Source organism: Maniola hyperantus, chromosome 2 (genome assembly GCF_902806685.2).
Source record: "Maniola hyperantus chromosome 2, iAphHyp1.2, whole genome shotgun sequence".
NCBI lineage: Eukaryota > Metazoa > Arthropoda > Insecta > Lepidoptera > Nymphalidae > Maniola > Maniola hyperantus.
In genome coordinates this window covers 9,641,113-9,659,889 of record NC_048537.1, presented here as the reverse complement: position 1 = coordinate 9,659,889, position 18,777 = coordinate 9,641,113, and the positions used below count along the sequence as shown (strand labels likewise).

Genomic DNA, 18,777 nt, shown 5'->3' with positions numbered 1-18,777 from the left:
CTTTTGACCTCATTGAAAAATAATCTTCAACGATTTTTCATTAAATTCTTTGGTAATAGCATTTGTTAGAATTTTCTGCCTGGTCTCTTTGTTGTGTAATTTTTTTTAGATTTTATGATTTTTTTGTAATTTTTTTGTACCAATGGATAGCTAACAAAACGTAAATGTTTTTAAAATAATCCGCAGGATAAGTTTTCAGGATTTATGTGTATGTTTTATAATGTAAATTTTATTTTATTGTAATTTGTAAATGTGTATATGGGTTGTTTTATGCCTGAAAATAAAAAACTATTATTATTATTATTATAAGTGTCATAGTAATTTTTACAAAAAATTTGCAAGTTATTCAAAGAATTAAATTTAAAAATCGAAAACTACAATATAAACCCAAATACAGTTTTTGGGCTGTAATTTTAAAATGCTTGAAGATTTTTCTTGTTTTATAACTGTTTATTAGTAACAAGGATAATATATACTAGCAAGAAATAAAAAAAAAACTGATGAAATATATTGTTCCTCTTTTTTATTAATTTTTAAAGTGGCAATCACCCCTTTACCAAGAAAAAATAAAAAAATGAATAACTCGTAAACGATAGGTACACTTTTGCATAAGCACTTTAGGGGTCGTTTGATAGCTAATGTCCTGTACTATAACCCCTTAACGGGATCGTGTCCTATTTTCCTGTAACCCGTATAGTACTGATTTATTCTGAGATATATACCTAGGTATTATTTTTCATCTTTAGTGGTGGAAGTATTCAGCGCCATCTATGAAAATTATCGCGAACGTTGCCTGGAAACCTCCTCATTTATAGTAAACAACAGTAGGCTTTACAAAGTTAACGAGTATCTACTAGTCGACCAACTTATAAAATGTACTTGGAGTCGTACAAGTTTCATTGACAATTTCTTATTAGATGAAGATGTTAGTCGGGTAAAATTAACAGCTAGTAGGTGTTGAAGGGCAACTACGTAACCATACGTAGATAGAGTAATAAAGGTAGATTGAAGTACTGTGTAACCGCGTATAAGATAGCAATAGCACGACGTAACGATGAATAACACGACAATTATTACCATTGTTTAGTAGTCAATATCTGTATTAACCGATCAACAATATTTGTATTAAACGTTTTTTATGTCAAAACAAGTAAATATCTAATGAGCAATACAATTACGCCACGAATAATTCTCAAAGTTTGTTTTGCAACTAAAGTTGCTTTCCTTGTATGTATTCTTGAAAAAAACCAGTTACACGATAAGGGACAAAAAATAGGTTAGCTGCGTCTCTGTTTAGCACATTAGTAACTTTATCTGTGCTCTCTTTTTAGTGTGAATGAGAAAGCAAACGTTCCTGTATTTACCTTTATTACTTCTACGTAACCATACAATGCGCGTGCGGCGTGGCCCGCCGCCCGACACGTAGGTACTCGTTTAAAATAGGTAATTAATCGTTTAAATAAATGTAGGTATAGATAACGTTTTGTTAATAATATTCTAAATTTAAAATTATATTTAAGGCAAATTTTAATTCAACTTTTATTTCTGGAGTAGGTACCTACCTAATTATTGAAAAAAAATTGGGTGAAAATAAAACAGTACAGTTAGGTAGGTATCTAATTAAACATTTTATTATAGTCACATAAGTAGTTGCATAAAACAGTAAAAAATAATATATAACCAGGAAAGCTACACCATTTACATATTATTTATTTAACTTAGGTCAAATAAGTAGTATCACATTAGAAAAGTACAAAATATGATCACATCAAACTGACTAACCACTTTTCAGTTTTAAAAAAACGTCCGTCGGTCAGAAAAAAATATACTTAATGCAAATAGAAAACATCAGAACAAGTTGCCATTGAACTATTAAGTTTCCTACTCGTTGCGAGCTTTCTCACTTCGTAGTTAGACTGTACCTCGTGAACGATAAAGCATAGAAGTATTCCGTACGCTAAATAAACAGTGTACTTAACTAAATCTTTACCGTACCGTGTCTTTTTGTTATAGGGTATTTCACACCAAGCGTGAAAAAATCTAAAAATGTATAAAGATGATAGTATTAGCAATAAGCAATCGAAAAATGTTACTTTCAGCTTATAAAATTATATAATGAATTTTAAAGAATTCTTTTTTTATCTGTTCTACAAGTATCCGAAACGTACTAAGCTGTAGCCGCTATGATGAATCCCGACTGGGACGTCACGATCTTGTGGTTGTAATGTAACCTTACCTTACTTAATTTAAGTTTTTTTTACTTTGTTTTCGTTTATAGTATAGTAGTAATAAGTAGTAATAGTAGGTATAATAGCCATTTAGATTCATGAACAGATTATTACTCCCGTTCCCGTACTGTATATTTCATTTATTGCAGTGAAAACCGGTTCGTAAAAGCATATAGGTAACTAGCTCCATACTACATCTACTATTCTCGCAATTTTAAAACAAAATTTTCTCCTACTTTTATCTGTTTGCACTTGAATACACAACTTATTGGGTGTTTATACACTAGTATTTCCACATGCAGGCACACTGCACACCAATGAAAAGGTAAGTTACTCATTTTAAATTCCAAAAATGTACTTCTTTATGTACTCTTTCACTAAGAAAATTCCTTTGTCTATCAATCAAAGTGACGTCATCACGGCTCATGAACCTAAAAAAAGGCGGGCAGCGTTTTCGTGGTGAAATTTGAAATGCAAAATTTAACTGCATTTTTATTGCACTTATCAATCGAATACAATTTATGTTAATTTATGTTGCGATTCCTGCCGGTCACGCATTTTTGATATGTATTTAAAATTATTTTGTAATTTATGTTAAGTTGGTGGTTTATTATCACTTTAGGATCAAATTAAAACACTTTTCAAAAAAGTGTAAAGTACCCTATTACCGCACGCGTCGGCAATTTGATTGTAACTCCGTTATTGTTACCTACTTTAGTCGGCCAATTATGGCAGCGGTCACTGTTGCATGAAATGGCAAAAATGAAACACGGACAACCATGTGACGTGAGTTTGTGGACACGCGCCTTCTAAGCTTTGTCGTTCACTGGTAACTAAAAGTAATTGTATGGCTGAGTTTGTCGTGTGCTCTTCTCAGACTTGGGCGCGTTTGGAACCTTCGTAGCTTTAATTTTAAGTTTACGTAATTAATAAAATTATCACCATTACATTTTATCTTACAAATTCAACAAGTCAATCAAAAAGTGTACAATAGTAGGTACCTAGCTACCTACTTTGAATAAATGCTAGGAGTTTGAGTAGCTATCTAAGTTCTTAGTGCCTATCTTACACCTACCTGCCTAAATAATTGTTGTAAACTTTGCAAATTGGCCCCAAAATTGGGATTAAAAGGTTTTATTTACAGGAACTTATTTCCTGTTATTAAAGCCTTTTCGCATAGATACCTAACCTCAGTAACGTACAGCCGGTCCTTTCATGCTCTACCCACAACACCATTTGTTACTAGGTTATACAAATCGCTAATGTTGAAACCATAGATTCATATTGGTCTCGCTATGGTTGAAACTATCGAATGTTATTGACAAGAAGAAAAAAGAATAAAAACTTTATTGCACACAAAAGGAAAATAAATAATACTTAACAATAATTAAATACCTAGAAGGTAATTGTAGAAGAAAACAATAGAAAATCTATTTAGTTATTGGGAAACAACTGATTGTAAGGTACCTTTAGGAAAAGTTTGTTCGCTACTTTTGTACCTATTTTATCCCAATTGTGCATTGCAAAGGGCAGCAACTCCCTGTACAGCACTTTCCAGTTTTCATTCACTAGCCTCACGCCGAGCTCAGCTGAAAGAAAATAAAAACAATGAATTAGGCAGCTAGGTAGTTACTTAGGTAATTTTGCATCAAAAATTATCAAAATTGAAATGTTCATAAAGATTATGCTAGCTAGTAGTAGGTACGTACGCGACAGGTCACGATGGGATTCGGGATGGGGACGCCCCGCATATCCGCACAGCCCCCGCGCAAACTCGCTGCGGGCGATGTGCGGGTGTGCGGAGCGTCCCCCACCTCATGCACCGGTTGCCATCTCGACCTGTTGCGAATATAGGTATAATCACGGTATAATATTTATCAACCTTTTATTTGGCTACTTAGTATTTTGACTATTTGAGTAGGTAGGTTTATGTATTAAAGTAAATAGGTGCCTAACATCGTAATGTTACGAACTTTGCTGGCAGTAATATCGCCTACGATAAATAAGTATGAAGTTTTGTTCGAAAAGCCTTGACCTTGATTGGTAACTATTTAGACTTTTTGTGTGTCGAACACCATGACTATATTATAGGGAGTCGAGTCACCACTCGCCAGTAAAAGTTTGTGTCTCCATCAAAATTATATTTAAATGGAATATTTTAGAATACTTAATTGGAATATTTATTTATTTAAATGACGTAAATATAAATAATAAAACTGATCAAGTAATTTTGACATTGATGTTAAAATCATCCCTTGGCTCTGTGGCACTATATCTGGTCTGCAGCGACGATGTGCACTGTGCAGGGCATAAACCGATAAGCGTGGGGCCCAAAGTGCCAGAATGGCGACCTTGCACCGAAAAATGCAGCATTAGAAGACCCTCCACTAGATGGGCAGATAACATCAAACGAGTAGCAGGGAGCCGCTGTCTTCAGCCTAGAGATAATTTAAATTATCTCTGATTCAGGCGGCGCGGCGCGGCGCAAGATAGTGGTGTGTGCAAATTCTTACAAGGGATCTTAGTCTAACGGTTGACTATGATTATGATGATGAAGTTATTAGAGATAATATGATAAAAAACTGTTTAATTTACAATCAATTTGACAGGCTCATATTGGTACCTTATATTAATTACTTATACCAGAGATAATTAACTATCTCTGCTTAGACTTAGATAGTTATTAATGGAAACGATCATGCACCTCGGTACCAATAATAATACTTACTTAATTCTTTACTCTCAGGAGCATCATTAGTTAAATGAATCTTCATACTTGAGACGTCGGGTCGCATGTAGAAGGACTTGATACGCACATAAACGTCATTATTAATAGTCTCTGGTTTGCCATCCAGTTTCCAAGTATAAACGAGATCAGCTGGAATAAAGACACGTTAATTAGGTACTTATCATACGAGTTTGAGTAGGTACCTAACTACTTCACGAATAACTACATACCAGCATTCTTCCTCCGAGAAAAAAAGGTAAGTAGGTATAAAGTATTGGAACCGTTCTAGGTAGGTACCTACTAGTGAAAAACCAGAATATGTGAATTATTAGTTCTTCGCTTAAAAGCGTTTCTCCAAGAAGTATTTGTTTATTTTAAAGTTAATTGAAGAAAAGTTACATAAAGTCTTGATAGCCTAGGGCTGGGTTAAAACGACCGCCACCTGTTTGGGAGGTCGTGGGTTCGATCCCGAGCTCTCTAAGTTATTAGAGTTAGGTGTTACGCGTATAAGTCCCGCAAATTGCTATTGCGCTGGAACCGTGTCTCATTAACATCGAAATGACGTCATTTTGACGTCAGCCGAAATAAAAATATACCATCAGCTCGAAACTTCAGTCTAGTGCTGACGTCACTAAATGGCGACCACGCGCATTAGCAATTTGTGGGACTTATACCTACAATCTGAGAAAAGACTCGCTATAATACATATTTGCTGTGTCTGTGTCATGTCAAAAGTAGTTTAATACTGTAAACGGCGACGGTCTGGCAATCCGTACTTGGCCAGCGGTGATAGACTATACCTAACCTTTCTCATTCTTAGAGGAGACCCGTGCTCGGTAGTGGTCCGGCAATAGGTAGGTCAGGATGAAGGAAAAGTTACACGTGTGGCGAAGTGTGAGTTAGGGACTAGGATGGCATAACTGCCCAATAAGGCTTACTCATGTCGGTGTGATAAGTGCCGCGGGCGGTGATGTTCAATGCATGTAGCTACCACCGCCTTCGTATTTTCCACTCACAGGACACGGCGGGGCTTGTACATATCCACTTCAAGATGAAAACTATCTTCATCGGCACGCAATCTTTAACAATTAAATAAAAATATAAACCAATTTCAATGTTTAAGATAATTAGTAAAAAGTTAAAAAAAGTAAACTTATGCTTGAACATGGGGGAAAAAGATATATAATAAATACATACATACAATATGTAGATAGTACATATAACTATGAGGTTTGCACCAAAAATCATGTATGTAATGTTTGACAGGTAGGTGCCGAATCTCATAACTTCTCTTAATGAATTTCCGTATAGGTATAATCCGTAAAAAATAACTTCTCACGCGCTATTTCAACTTTTTGTGTCAAATTTCAAGTCAAAAGTACGATATTAGTCCTTTTACAATTGACAGTTGACCTATAGAGTTAAAATTGCACGTAAGAAGTCACTTGTTTTTTACGGACTATACAAGAATTATTATGTTTTTACGTAAATAATTCAGTGCAAACTCACGGTAATAATAGGTACTTATGATTACATACGGGTCGATAAGATGACCTCTTTCTTTTGAAGTCGGATAAATTGAACTTAGGTATTAGCATAATAGTCAGTTGTTAAACCATAATACTTAGTAAGTAAATACTCAGAATGTTTTTGTCACAAAGATTTTTAATCCACGGATGTAATGAATAAGTACCTATACCTAATTATAATATTTTTAGTCGGTAATATTCCACGGCAGGTAACTAATTATTGTCCTTGCCATTGTGTATATAAAGCGTATTAAAAACTACACATGCGAAGTGTAAACAAATTAATATTCACCTGCCATCACGGACTGTCGAAGACTTCAATCCTGCCACACGAATATCTCTATTATCAATTTGACTTGTACCTGTGAAATGATAAGTACTTACTTGAACTACAAATCGAATGAAACATAAAACACCTACTTACTCTTAGTGTTGACTGTAGTCTACACTAAGAGTAAGGGCCCGAAAAAATATTTACAAATAGAGATAAGCTCGCTCTAGATGAAGAGGGATATTGGGTCATCACGCATTAAATGAGTATTATACTCGTAATATACCCAGTTTAGATACCGGTAAAAAAAATTATGTAAAGGATGGGATAATATTAATGAAATATTTATAATCCTAACAGAAATCATTTTTTAAGCAATGGCGGGCATTAAAGAATCTTGATGGGGATTAATAAATAATAATCAAATTAAAGAAAGATAAAGATCATAATCTACAAACACCAATCATACCTACTTTGCCGTAAACACAACAAATAGAAAATGGAAGGAACTTGGAAAAACGTTATAAGTAAATTGTCGCGAAAAAAAGCCACAATGTTCTTTACTAAGTATCTATTTATCAATAAATAATCATCATTTGTAGAAGCTATCAAGCAATCTAATCTTAGAAAATTGATGGTTTGAAATAGAGAGTCATTCCGGTATTTCGCTTGAAATAGGTACATATTGAAAATTATTGTTTACAAGAGACTTAATTATGATGAATGACGGCTATCAATTAAACAACGGTTTGGCGCAATGTAATGTAAATAACAGGTAGTGTACGTCCCACGATATGATGATTTTGAAAATATCAATATGTCGACCCAATTGCATGTGTCGTGGTCACGTCGTAGTAGGTAGGTAGTAGTACCCGCTATTTACATACATTATGTCGTTAAACCTCGAAAAAGGCCTAAACAAGTTTCGGTGGCTAAGCCGAGTTAGGTAGGGAACTGAATAGACAGACAGACACACTTCTACACATAAATAATATTAGTCATAATCTAATCATTTAATCATTTTTAGTGTGGATTGTGGAGTGTAGATGATCTTACTTGATTATTCTTATATTCCAATAGCAGTGTTCTTTTGGACGTAAGGATCCACAGGGGGTACTTCCAAATCTTTTATGCCGTTAGCCATCACGGATATTCCGTATTGTACGGCATCTATGAGACAATCGTTGACATCGGGCGAGTTTCTGGCACATACTTTCAAATATTTTTCTGAAAAACAAAACAGTATTGAAGAAAAGTTACTAAATGATACTCACAACTTCGTTCACATGGATTTACTTTGTTGTTTAAATCGCGTGTCGATTTTTTCGAGACAAACAGGTAGTATGTTAAACCTTTTCTTAATCTATACCAAATTTCATCAAAATTGGGCCATGAAAAGCTAGCAGACAGGCAGACATAAATGAATAATATTAGTACGGATGACCTTAGATCTGCCTTCATATAACTAAGATCTTTATCAAAACTAAGTATACTAATACATAATTTAATAATCTTGACACAGGTAGATAGTATGTTACCACAATAATTATAAAAATACCACAAAAACCTTGACAAAGGCAGACTTTAAACCGTAAAATAGGTTTCATTTTATTATAAAAGATGGTCAAGTGCAAATGGAAATCACGCCCTGAGAGGATTCCGTATGATTACATCTCCTAATTCAGATATTTTATAACAATAACGATAAGTACAGTTTCCAAAATATTTTCGCTAAATTTTTTTAATAAATTCTGCGGTCCATATAGGTTCTGACTAACTCTAATGCCCAGTCCATATTTTAGATATTGAAGTTACCGATTCACATGACCAAGTTGCACCTAACTAAATAAATAAATAAATCATTTAGACACTTATTTGAAACTCTCATTTTACCCCTTTAGGGGGGATTTTCTCATAGTCGTTTCTTAGCTGACACCTCACCTCCATAAAAAACCTACTTTCTTAATATCACGGTAATAATAATATCAACAATTAAAACTTTCCCATACAAACTTTCATCCTCTATTTTACCACCCTTATGGGTGAATTTTCCAAAAATCCTGAAACACGTATTTCTTCATTTGTGACCGAGAACTCAAATACCAATTTTCGTGCAAATAACTTGAAAAATGACGGACTTTCATACAAACTTCCATCCCCCATTTAACCCACTTAGGGGTGGAATTTCGAAAAATCCTTTCTTAGTGGATACCTACTCTTTACAAAGAATAGACCCTCCAAATTTCATGTCTCTAGGACCAGCGGTTTAGGCTGTGCGTTGATATATATGTCAGTCAGTCAGTCAGTCAGGACTTTGAATTTTATATATATAGATTTTACAAGAACGTTGGTACAAAAAAGATGGAAGTAAATAATACAGTCAGTTAGAGGTCATAACATTTGACTAATTTAATAGTGTGCAGATATTTTGAAGATCAAAATTATTTAAATGTTGTTATTAAATAGAATCATTAGCATTTCAGTTATTACTAAGCCAATTAATTATATCTTCTAAAGCGTTACAATTGCGTCTTGTTCGTATATCCGTACATACTTCTATTTTATTAATATTGTCGTATCATCCGCAAATAATAAACACAAAGATGAGTGGGCGCTGATGTAAGTTAGGGAAAGGAAGGGTTCTAAAATCCTACCTTGTGGTACTCCACTCTTCTTAAAACTATAGGTAGTTGAGATTTACAGGTAAGGAAGTACATATTGATATGGGCTTTTCATTTATGCCGCTCGATACCACTAGGTACACTAGATAGCTATCTACTCGTACGTATTATTTACCTTAGTTACAGACAGTTCATATACTTAAAACAAAAACTAAGTATAATAAGCTACTTAAATAGGTATGAGGTAAAATAAAATTAAACTGACTGCTGACCTTTGTTTACATATATCTACAAATATTACATAAACCATTTATTATAACACTAGCAGTTGCCCTCGACTTTGTTCGCCTAAAAGCAAGGTCTGCAACTCCGCACGATCTCACAAAGTATTAGGTACAAAATATTTTTCGTATTTCAATCTTGAAAGTTTTAAAGCTTGTAGGAATAATAAAAAAACTATCATAATATATAAAAATATATTAAAAACATCCAGAATTCAGCACGGAAAGTAGAACTAAGTAGCAACGTACATGAAGTTGAGAAAATCATACTACAACTATTCGTCTGTAAGTAGTTCACATAATAGTTAAAGATCAATTAAGTTGGTGGTATGTATTTAACGTAAAACATACTTAAGAGGTTATTAATTATAATTATTATTACCTACGTTATGCAGTGTAAGCTGTGATAGCCTAGTGGTTAGGACGTCCGCCTTCTAATCGGAGGTCGGGGGTTAGATCCCGGGCACGCACCTCTAACTTTTCGGAGTTATGTGCGTTTTAATTAATTAAATATCACTTGCTTTAACGGTGAAGGAAAACATCGTGAGGAAACCTGCATGCCTGAGAGTTTTCCATAATGTTCTCAAAGGTGTGTAAAGTCTACCAATCTGCACATGGCCAGCGTGGTAGACTATGGCCAAACCCTTCTCACTCTGAGAGGAGACCCGTGCTCTGTAGTGAGCCGGCGGTGGGTTGATCATGATGATGATGATGACGTTATGCAGATTTATAAGGACTTCTAAATAAAAAAAGAAGTTACCTAGGTAAACTATACTTATGTATTTTAAAACTCGTCATCCTACTTTTTAAACTTTATTTTAAACTAGATAATGCTCGCGACTTCGTCTGCGTGGGTTTAGGGTTTTTACTTTTTAAAATCCCGTGGTAATTCTTTGATTTTCCGAGGTAAAAAGTAGCCTATAGATATCCGTTTGCGCGGTTGAAGTACAAAATTTCGTTAAAATCGCTTACCTATGGCATAAGTGCACTTTCACATTTCTAATATTAGCATGGATATAGAGATTAGAGAGGTATTCTATCTTACTTTTGTAGGAATCTATACATTTGTTTGTACAAGATACATAGGCACTATGTTACAACTTTCAACTATTCGATTGGAATTTAGGTAATAAAATAAAAGCGAAATTTCGAATATCATATTACCTACTAGCTTATGCCCGCGAGTTCATCCGCGTGGACTACACAAATTCAATACGTCATAATAGTTATCTGCATGCCAAATTTCAGCCCGATCCGTCCAGTAGTTTGAGCTGTGGCCTGTGCGTTGATAGATCAGTCAGTCAGTCAGTCAGTCAGTTAACTTTTCGTTATATAAATATAAATATTACCTATAATGTACATTTTATGCGATAGTGTACAGATCAATTTACTTAAATCAAACAACATGAATAAAAGCCTTAAAATATGACGAAATACCTTCATTTTTTTATTTATTTAAAGTTAACTTACCTATATCTACAGCACCACCACAATTCAAAACTATAGCTATCAACAAACTAAGCGACCGTAAGAACATTTTTATTTTAATCATAATATAAAATTTGACCAGTATAAGACGGGTTATCCGCCAGAGCGTTTAGTACGCTTTGCGGCACAAAACAACTGGTTATGTATTTCGTTCTTCGGTTGCTGAGATTGCATCAATATAAACCTCGCTCAATGCCATTTAGTCATTACCTACTTAGCTGGTGGAATATATAGGAAAAAGAATCCCAATTCTCATTATTTAGGTGTTGATTAAAATCAAAATCTGTACCGTAACGTACCTTGCTTATAGTTTTTATAACTCCTTAATTATATTATACCTACCTTACTAATACTACTTAATATAAAATGTGAAAGTGTGTGTGTGTTTTCACGTCCTGTCCGTTAAACTATTTTTACCGGCACAGAATATAGACTACAGAGATACTAGGGCCTACTAGATACTTTTGATCCCTGAAAATCAGCGTTTGCAGGGAATTAAAAAACAGCAAAAACTGCGCGGACGAAGTCGCGGGCATCATCTAGTATTTAATAATAATATCCTTGACAGTCTGTATGTAAAAAAAAAATCCAAACGACTCTACAGAGTGAAGTAAACCCGATTTTTTTTTTGATAACACCGTAAACTCAGCTTTATTAGGTATAGTCCGCGACAGCGTGAGATGACAATCGGGGTATGAAGCGGGGGGACGTCCCGCACACCCGCACGTCAATCCGCGCTCGTCCGCCGTTATCCCGGTGCGGGAGCTATGCGGGTGTGCGGGGTGGTCCCTCCCCGATTGCCATCTATACCTGTCGCATACTATATACGCGTTACTATATACGTTGACTTGAGGTTGAAATTGGTATGCTGAATACAAAACACAAAAGCGATTAAAAGAACGTTCGGCGCGCTAAGCCGCGCGCTTGCAGCTAAATGCTGGAAGTTTACTTTATAAACTTCCAGCATTTCCTTTATTTGAGTTGCGCGCCCTACCTCGTCTCCACACTATTAAGCCGGTGTGCAATGCGCCTTAGAAGTGCTCCATTACAATACTTTAGATATCAAAATTCTACCTATAGTCACAGAACATATTATAATAGTACTAACGTACTATAGTAGAGTCAATGAAGCCGCAAAACAGCCAATCTTAGAAAGTCCTCAGTTTTGATTTTGACAGATGATTTTTTATTTTTGTTTTTATATATTATTTAAAATAAAAAAGACATTTTGAAGCGGGGCATTAATGTTTTTTAAACCATAATATATACTTATATTATATCATATTATCTCATGATTCTAGTAAACTGTTACGGTCTCTTTGAGAGGTTGTAGGAGGTCGGAAAATGCTATCAAATGACACCATAAACATTTATGGACAAAAGAGCTCGTTTTTGAATTATTGATCGTTTTGTCTTTTTCAAAAAAAAATACTTAGCCTCTATTAAGCATAGTTGTTTTTATAAACATTTGCGTAAAATATTTACACAGGCGTTTTCTGTAAGGCCTTTGCCCAGCCGATTTGTAAGGATCAGCACGGACTACTTAAAGTAAGTACCTACCTATCGCTTGTAAAACAAACTTTGTGTAGACATTCTTTTAGAGCCATTATGCACGGTGGACTATAGTCGCGCGGCAACTCAGTTAACGGCGACCGTTAGAACCTGTAATTTATATGGAACTAGCTGATGCCCGCGACTTCGTCCGCGTGGATTTACATTTTTCAAAATCCCGCGGGAACTTCTTGATTTTTAGAGATAAAAAGTAATGTATTTGTTAATCCAGTGTATAATCTATCTCCATTCCAAATTTCATCCAAATCCGTTCAGCCGTATTTGCGCGATTCAGTAACAAACCTCCACACTTTCACATTTATAATATTAGTAGGATACGCACGGCAACTTTCATATAAATTACTTACTTTTAACGGTCGCCGCCGACTGAGTTGCCTGGCGACTACAAGGGACTACCTAGTCGACCGTGCGTTATCGCGCTAAACTTTACTACGTATTATTTGACTGACCCTCCCGCCGCGCCACTACTGTAGAATTAATTATGAAACTTCTCAGCGGGGTTTGTCAGAGCCAAGCCAAGTCAATTTCGTAGATTTTGAGCAGAGTTTGGCTTCTATCGGTCCCGGCTACTATCACGAACATCAGCTAATATTACTCAATCGTTTAACCTAAGAGTCCAAATCGTAAGTGCTCTTGGTAGAGTTTTATGCGGAAGTGTAGGTATACCCCACCACGTAATTATTCCAAGAAAACTTCTACCATTATGTGAAATAATGATTATATCAGCCACTTCCTTCAAAATTAAATATAGTATGTTTAAGTACGTACAAACTTTTAAGCATCGTTCAGTCTCTTTAAGCACCTCGCTGCTTTGCTATTATCCGCTGAGGAATTGTGTACGTCCATCTGATACAATATTCACCAGATCTTCACCAAAGACCAAAGCATTATCCGGATGGTATGTATAGTCCGCGGACCGCGACAAGTTGATATGGCAATCGGGGTATGAGGTGGAGGGACACCCCGCACACCTGCTCGCGTCACCCGCGCTCGCCCACACCGGGTTAGCGCGGGGGATGTGTGGGTTTGCGGGGCGTTCCCTCCCCGATTGCTATCTCGACCTGTCGCGTACTATACAAATCATATTATCATTCTAATTAAAAACAAAATTATCAAAAGCGGTTCAGATTTGACGGAGTTATAAACTAAAATCGATTAAAATGTTCTTCCCCTATCTTAACCCCTGCCGGAATCCTATTGTTAGCTATAAATACCTATATCTACCACTTTGCATAATATTACAAAACAGTTTTAGCGTGATGCGCGAACAGACACAGATAGAGGACAAATACTAAAAGAAATTGATCTCTATCTCCATAATTAAGTAATAACGCTTCCTGCGGTTTATATTTTTGTAAATATATTTAACGTGCAGGAATCGTCCTTTATTACTATAGGTAGCTGAATATGTACTTCTGTAACATATCCACACGTAGATTACAGTCGAAATAAGATAATAATATCAAAATCTAATTCTATGAAAGCTTAAGTACCTAGTTGATTCTAGATTTTTCATCACGTACTCATTATTATGGTCTCAAAATACAATAATTCATATAACCAACAACTAATGAGATCTAAGCTTGTAATGAACGACAGAACTAGTACAATCAAATATTAACAAATTAAATATTGACCTCGAACACAACCCATGTGACAAATGTTTGACAATTTATGTGTATCAATCACATGTCACAAGTAAGTACCTACTAAGAAATTAATGAGTGTGTTTATTTCTAACGGGTCATCGACATTATATTGGTCGCCTTTTGTAGTTCGCTAACATATATAGAGACTATCGTTACGGTACTTTATAACCATTTATGTTAAATAGACCAAAAAGAATTTACTAAACATACCATAAATATTATTATTAAATCAGATCTCTTCGTTCTTAAATTCCGTGTATTAAATTATGTACCTACTAAATGAAAAATACCTAATTGAAACAATATATTATAAAGTATTTACAAGTAAAACAGATAAAAGATACATTTTAATTGTCGCAATGAAAAATAGGGTGATTGAAATTTAGCTTCAGATTTAAAAAAAAGTAGTAATTTAAAACTGGGTCTTTTCCAAAAATAAAAATTTAGTTTCTTCTCAGATCACATTTGATGTTAGGCACATACCTAATTAACAAAACTTTAGACTTTTATTTTTATATTTCAAGTAGGTACGACTACATTTTTGAGACACCCTTTATATCAACATCCATGTTCCACGACGATAGATAAATAAACTTTGTTATAATCTTAATTAAGTCAAATGTTAATTTATTGTTTTACTAGCTGATGCCCGCGACTTCGTCCGCGTGGAATTAGGTTTTTAAAATCCCGTGGGAACTCTTTGATTTTCCGGGATAAAAAGTAGCCTAAGTAAGTATATGTCACTCTCCAGGTCTTTATCTATACCCATGCAAAAAATCACGTCAATCCGTTGCACCGTTGCGACGTGATTGAAGGACAAACCAACAAACCAACAACCAACAAACCAATAAACCAACAAACCAACAAACAAACACACTTTCGCATTTATAAGAAGGGTACTGATGTTAGTAATTAATATTTAAGTTAGCAATAGTGAAGAATATTTATTAGAGGTAGTTTAGACTAAACGTAGTGTTTTGTTCTTCATATGAAAAATTTGATGTATATGCCCATATTTGATAGATTTAATAGTCCTAAGTATTTTTTAACCTATTTTAACTACATAATATTATATCTATGAATGTTATACAACTTATCACCGGCATATCAAGCCCTTCAACCCGATGGACCGATGACCTGAAGAAGGTGACGGGGAGCGGGTGGATGAGGAAGGTGGAGTACCGTGTTTGATGAAGGCCTATGTCCAGCAGTATTACCATTCCATTTGCACACTAGCTGTAAGCTGACCCGCCCCAGCTTCACATGGGTAGCTTGAGGAACATTGTAGGTACCTACCTCCTATAATAATGCTCAATGGGGCCCATTTAATGATGGGTCTATAATACTGGTTCGGGAGTTACTGAAGTACGCTGAGAGCATTGCATGAATATGTCATTCAATGTTCTCAGCGTACATATTCAAAATTCTTTGATCTTTTATCGTTTTGTATTTTGTCTTTTTTCTTGTACCTTTATTTGTATTTAAATTTATTATTAATCATCTAGTTAGTGTAAGTGGCACTGCCGTTCTAATTAGATATAAAATAAATAAAAAATAAAATAAAATAAAATAAAATAGGTAGGTACTTAGATTGTTTTCGTCGTTTTACGCCGTGCATACCACGAAAGTTCTTAAATGTGTCGATTTTTTTCGACTTAATTATTCACAATAGTCATCATAATGGTAGCTTATTTCCCCAAAATGTTCATTAAATTATAGCCCTTATCTTCTTAATTTTTTTTTCTTTCTATCGGGGAAATCCGTATGAAAATCCGTACTGGAGTTTCTGAAATTAGCCTATACAAATACAAACTGAGCTCGATGGGGGATTTTATTTGTAATACTTATTATGTAGTGATACAAGTTGCACATGACGGTGAGCAATGAAATCCACTCAGAAATTTAGAAGTTATAAGCTAATACACAGAGAAACGCGAGTTATCACTTTGTTCTACACTACAAGAATAATTAAAATCGATATCAAATGACAGTAAAATAAAGGGGATGGGAAAAACCCTTTAGCAATGAATTTGAATTCAACCGACCATAAACAGAGAACCGCCTTAGTCAATCGATTTAGGATTGATTGATATCAAAGTATAAAGTCAGTTTAAAGGCAATTCCGTGAAACTAATTATCATAAATGGAATTAAGGATATTGCTGGAGTTTTATAGGAATCCTAATGATCCCTGCAAACATTGTCGTTCGAGTGTTGTTCATATTATCCATTAAGTACTGCAGGAAAGTAAAGTGGTTAAGTATTTTAATTTAGTAATTTTAGGTGGTAGTCGATGGCAATTTCTGTGTTTTGTTCGTTCTTGGGAGTGTTAGTTAATAGAGCATTATACTAGAGCGAGTTAGATTTGGGATAGCTTTTTATAATGTTCAATTATATTATCAATAGCAATTTTAATTAAGTAATGCAGCAATGTTGGTATGCCATAAGTATACTGTGGTATTGTGTCAAACTATGATCAACTTCTGGTACGCGAGCGAAAATATGATAATCACTCACTACTGTTGGTTTGTTGGTTTGTCCTTTAATCACACCGCAATAGAGCAACGGATTTACCTGATTTTTTACATTGATAGATATACCTAGTTGAAAATCTGTAGGATACTTTTTATCCCGGAAAATCAAAGAGTTCCCACGGGATTAAAAAAAAATTAATTCCACGCGGACGAAGTCACAAGCATGAACTAGTATTATAAAAATCCTGCCATGAACGCCCCATCTATTTGTGATAATACGCTAGACAGTCAGATTTAAAAGCAACAAGAGACCTTTATATGCCAAATTACTTATAACCTTACCTTGTACTCTTAGAACTTTTTGTCTAAATTGTAACAAGTTTTAAGTTTTTCAATTAGTTAACTTTAAATTATAATCTAAGTCTAAGTTTTTCAATTAAGTACTTCTAAGTAATTTGTATTTTTAGGTTAAAGCTCATAGATTTTATTGTTCAATTATAAGAAGATTTTAATTTTCGTGTATAGATTCACGAATACGGAGATTACAGAGTCTTGCTATGGGGTAAAGCGGCAGATATTGGGAAAATATTCGTATTACAAAAAAGGGCAATACGTGCAATTTATAATTTAAAACCGCGCGATTCCCTACGAGAGATATTTAAGGAAATAGGTATTCTTACAGTAGCTTCCCAATATATTTACAAAAATATAATTTTTGTACGACAAAACATTCACAGTTACAAAAAAATCAGTGATCTCAATGATAGGCAAACTAGAAACAAAAATAAGCTTGCTACTCCTGCGCTCCGCCTCTGGAAGGTGGGAAAGTCATTTGTGGGAATGAGTGTAATATTTTTATAATAAAATTCCACAAGCAATTTTAGACTTGCCTTTACACAAGTTTAAAAAATGTGTTAAAAGTATGCTAAATAATATCTGTCCCGGCTGTACTCACGTGTGTAGTCGACGTTAGCCCGACTAGTTTCGAACCCATATGGGGTCCTTTTTCAAGGGAGTCCGTTCGCGCACGCGCCGCGATTTTGACACGCCGGAGTCAAAACCGCGGTGCGTGCGCGAACGGACTCCCTTGAAAAAGGACCCCGTATGGGTTTGAAACTAGTCGGGCTAACGTCGACTACACACGTGAGTACAGCCGGGACAGATATTATTTAGAATGGAAATCACTCATGGTAGTTTAAATGCTAAAAGTATGCTCCTAAAAAAAGCATATTATACAGTCGCAGACTATGTAAACGATAAAAAAGCATGGATTTGACTCGCTCCAGCAATGCACGGGGCTGCAATGGCTTGTATAGTACGGTATAATAACATTGTAAATTGAAAAATTAAAAAGAGCAACCGCCGAGTTTCTTGCTGGTTCTTCTCGGTAGGAACGGCATTCCGAACCAGTGGTAAATTAAAACTACCTGACTATTCATAAGCACTTGTAAAAAGTTTACATGAATAAAAAAACATTCTATTCTATTCTATTCTATTCTAAATATTTGTAATCAAAAACTTATCTGTGAGAGAAGTACGATCCAAATTATGCAAGCAAGCTTCATTCAACGTGATTTAATCAGTATGCTGCTTTTACTGGAAACGTTACTTATTTTTTTACCTTTACTTCTGTATACTAATATCGTACATAAATAGGAAAGATTTGATTGTAAGTTTGTAATCGATAAACTCAAAAACAACTGAACCGATTTTAGTAATTCTTTCACCATTAGACAGCTACTGTATCCAGAACTAAGGCTACATACTACATATTATGTATGTATTAGTATATCAAATTTCACCCAAAGTCGGGCAGATCAGCTAGTGGTATATAAACTTCAAACCCTTATTTTATAACCCTGGGTTTCAATATCAATAATACAAAAATTATGATCTTGAACCGAATGATAAAATGACGGTTCAACGATCCCTTAAAA

General features: G+C 34.8%; 1 protein-coding gene across 1 annotated transcript; it reads right to left on the bottom strand.

Moving 5' to 3' along the window:
• Positions 1-1,604: 1,604 nt before the first annotated feature.
• On the bottom strand, positions 1,605-11,299 carry LOC117994254 (circadian clock-controlled protein daywake-like). Its single transcript, XM_034982149.2, is given in 10 exon segments — positions 1,605-3,817; positions 4,957-5,106; positions 5,895-5,939; positions 5,942-5,990; positions 5,993-6,035; positions 6,778-6,826; positions 6,829-6,847; positions 7,813-7,839; positions 7,841-7,983; positions 11,129-11,299. Coding segments are annotated over 10 exon segments (762 nt in total). The 5' UTR covers positions 11,211-11,299; the 3' UTR covers positions 1,605-3,662.
• Positions 11,300-18,777: the final 7,478 nt, after the last annotated feature.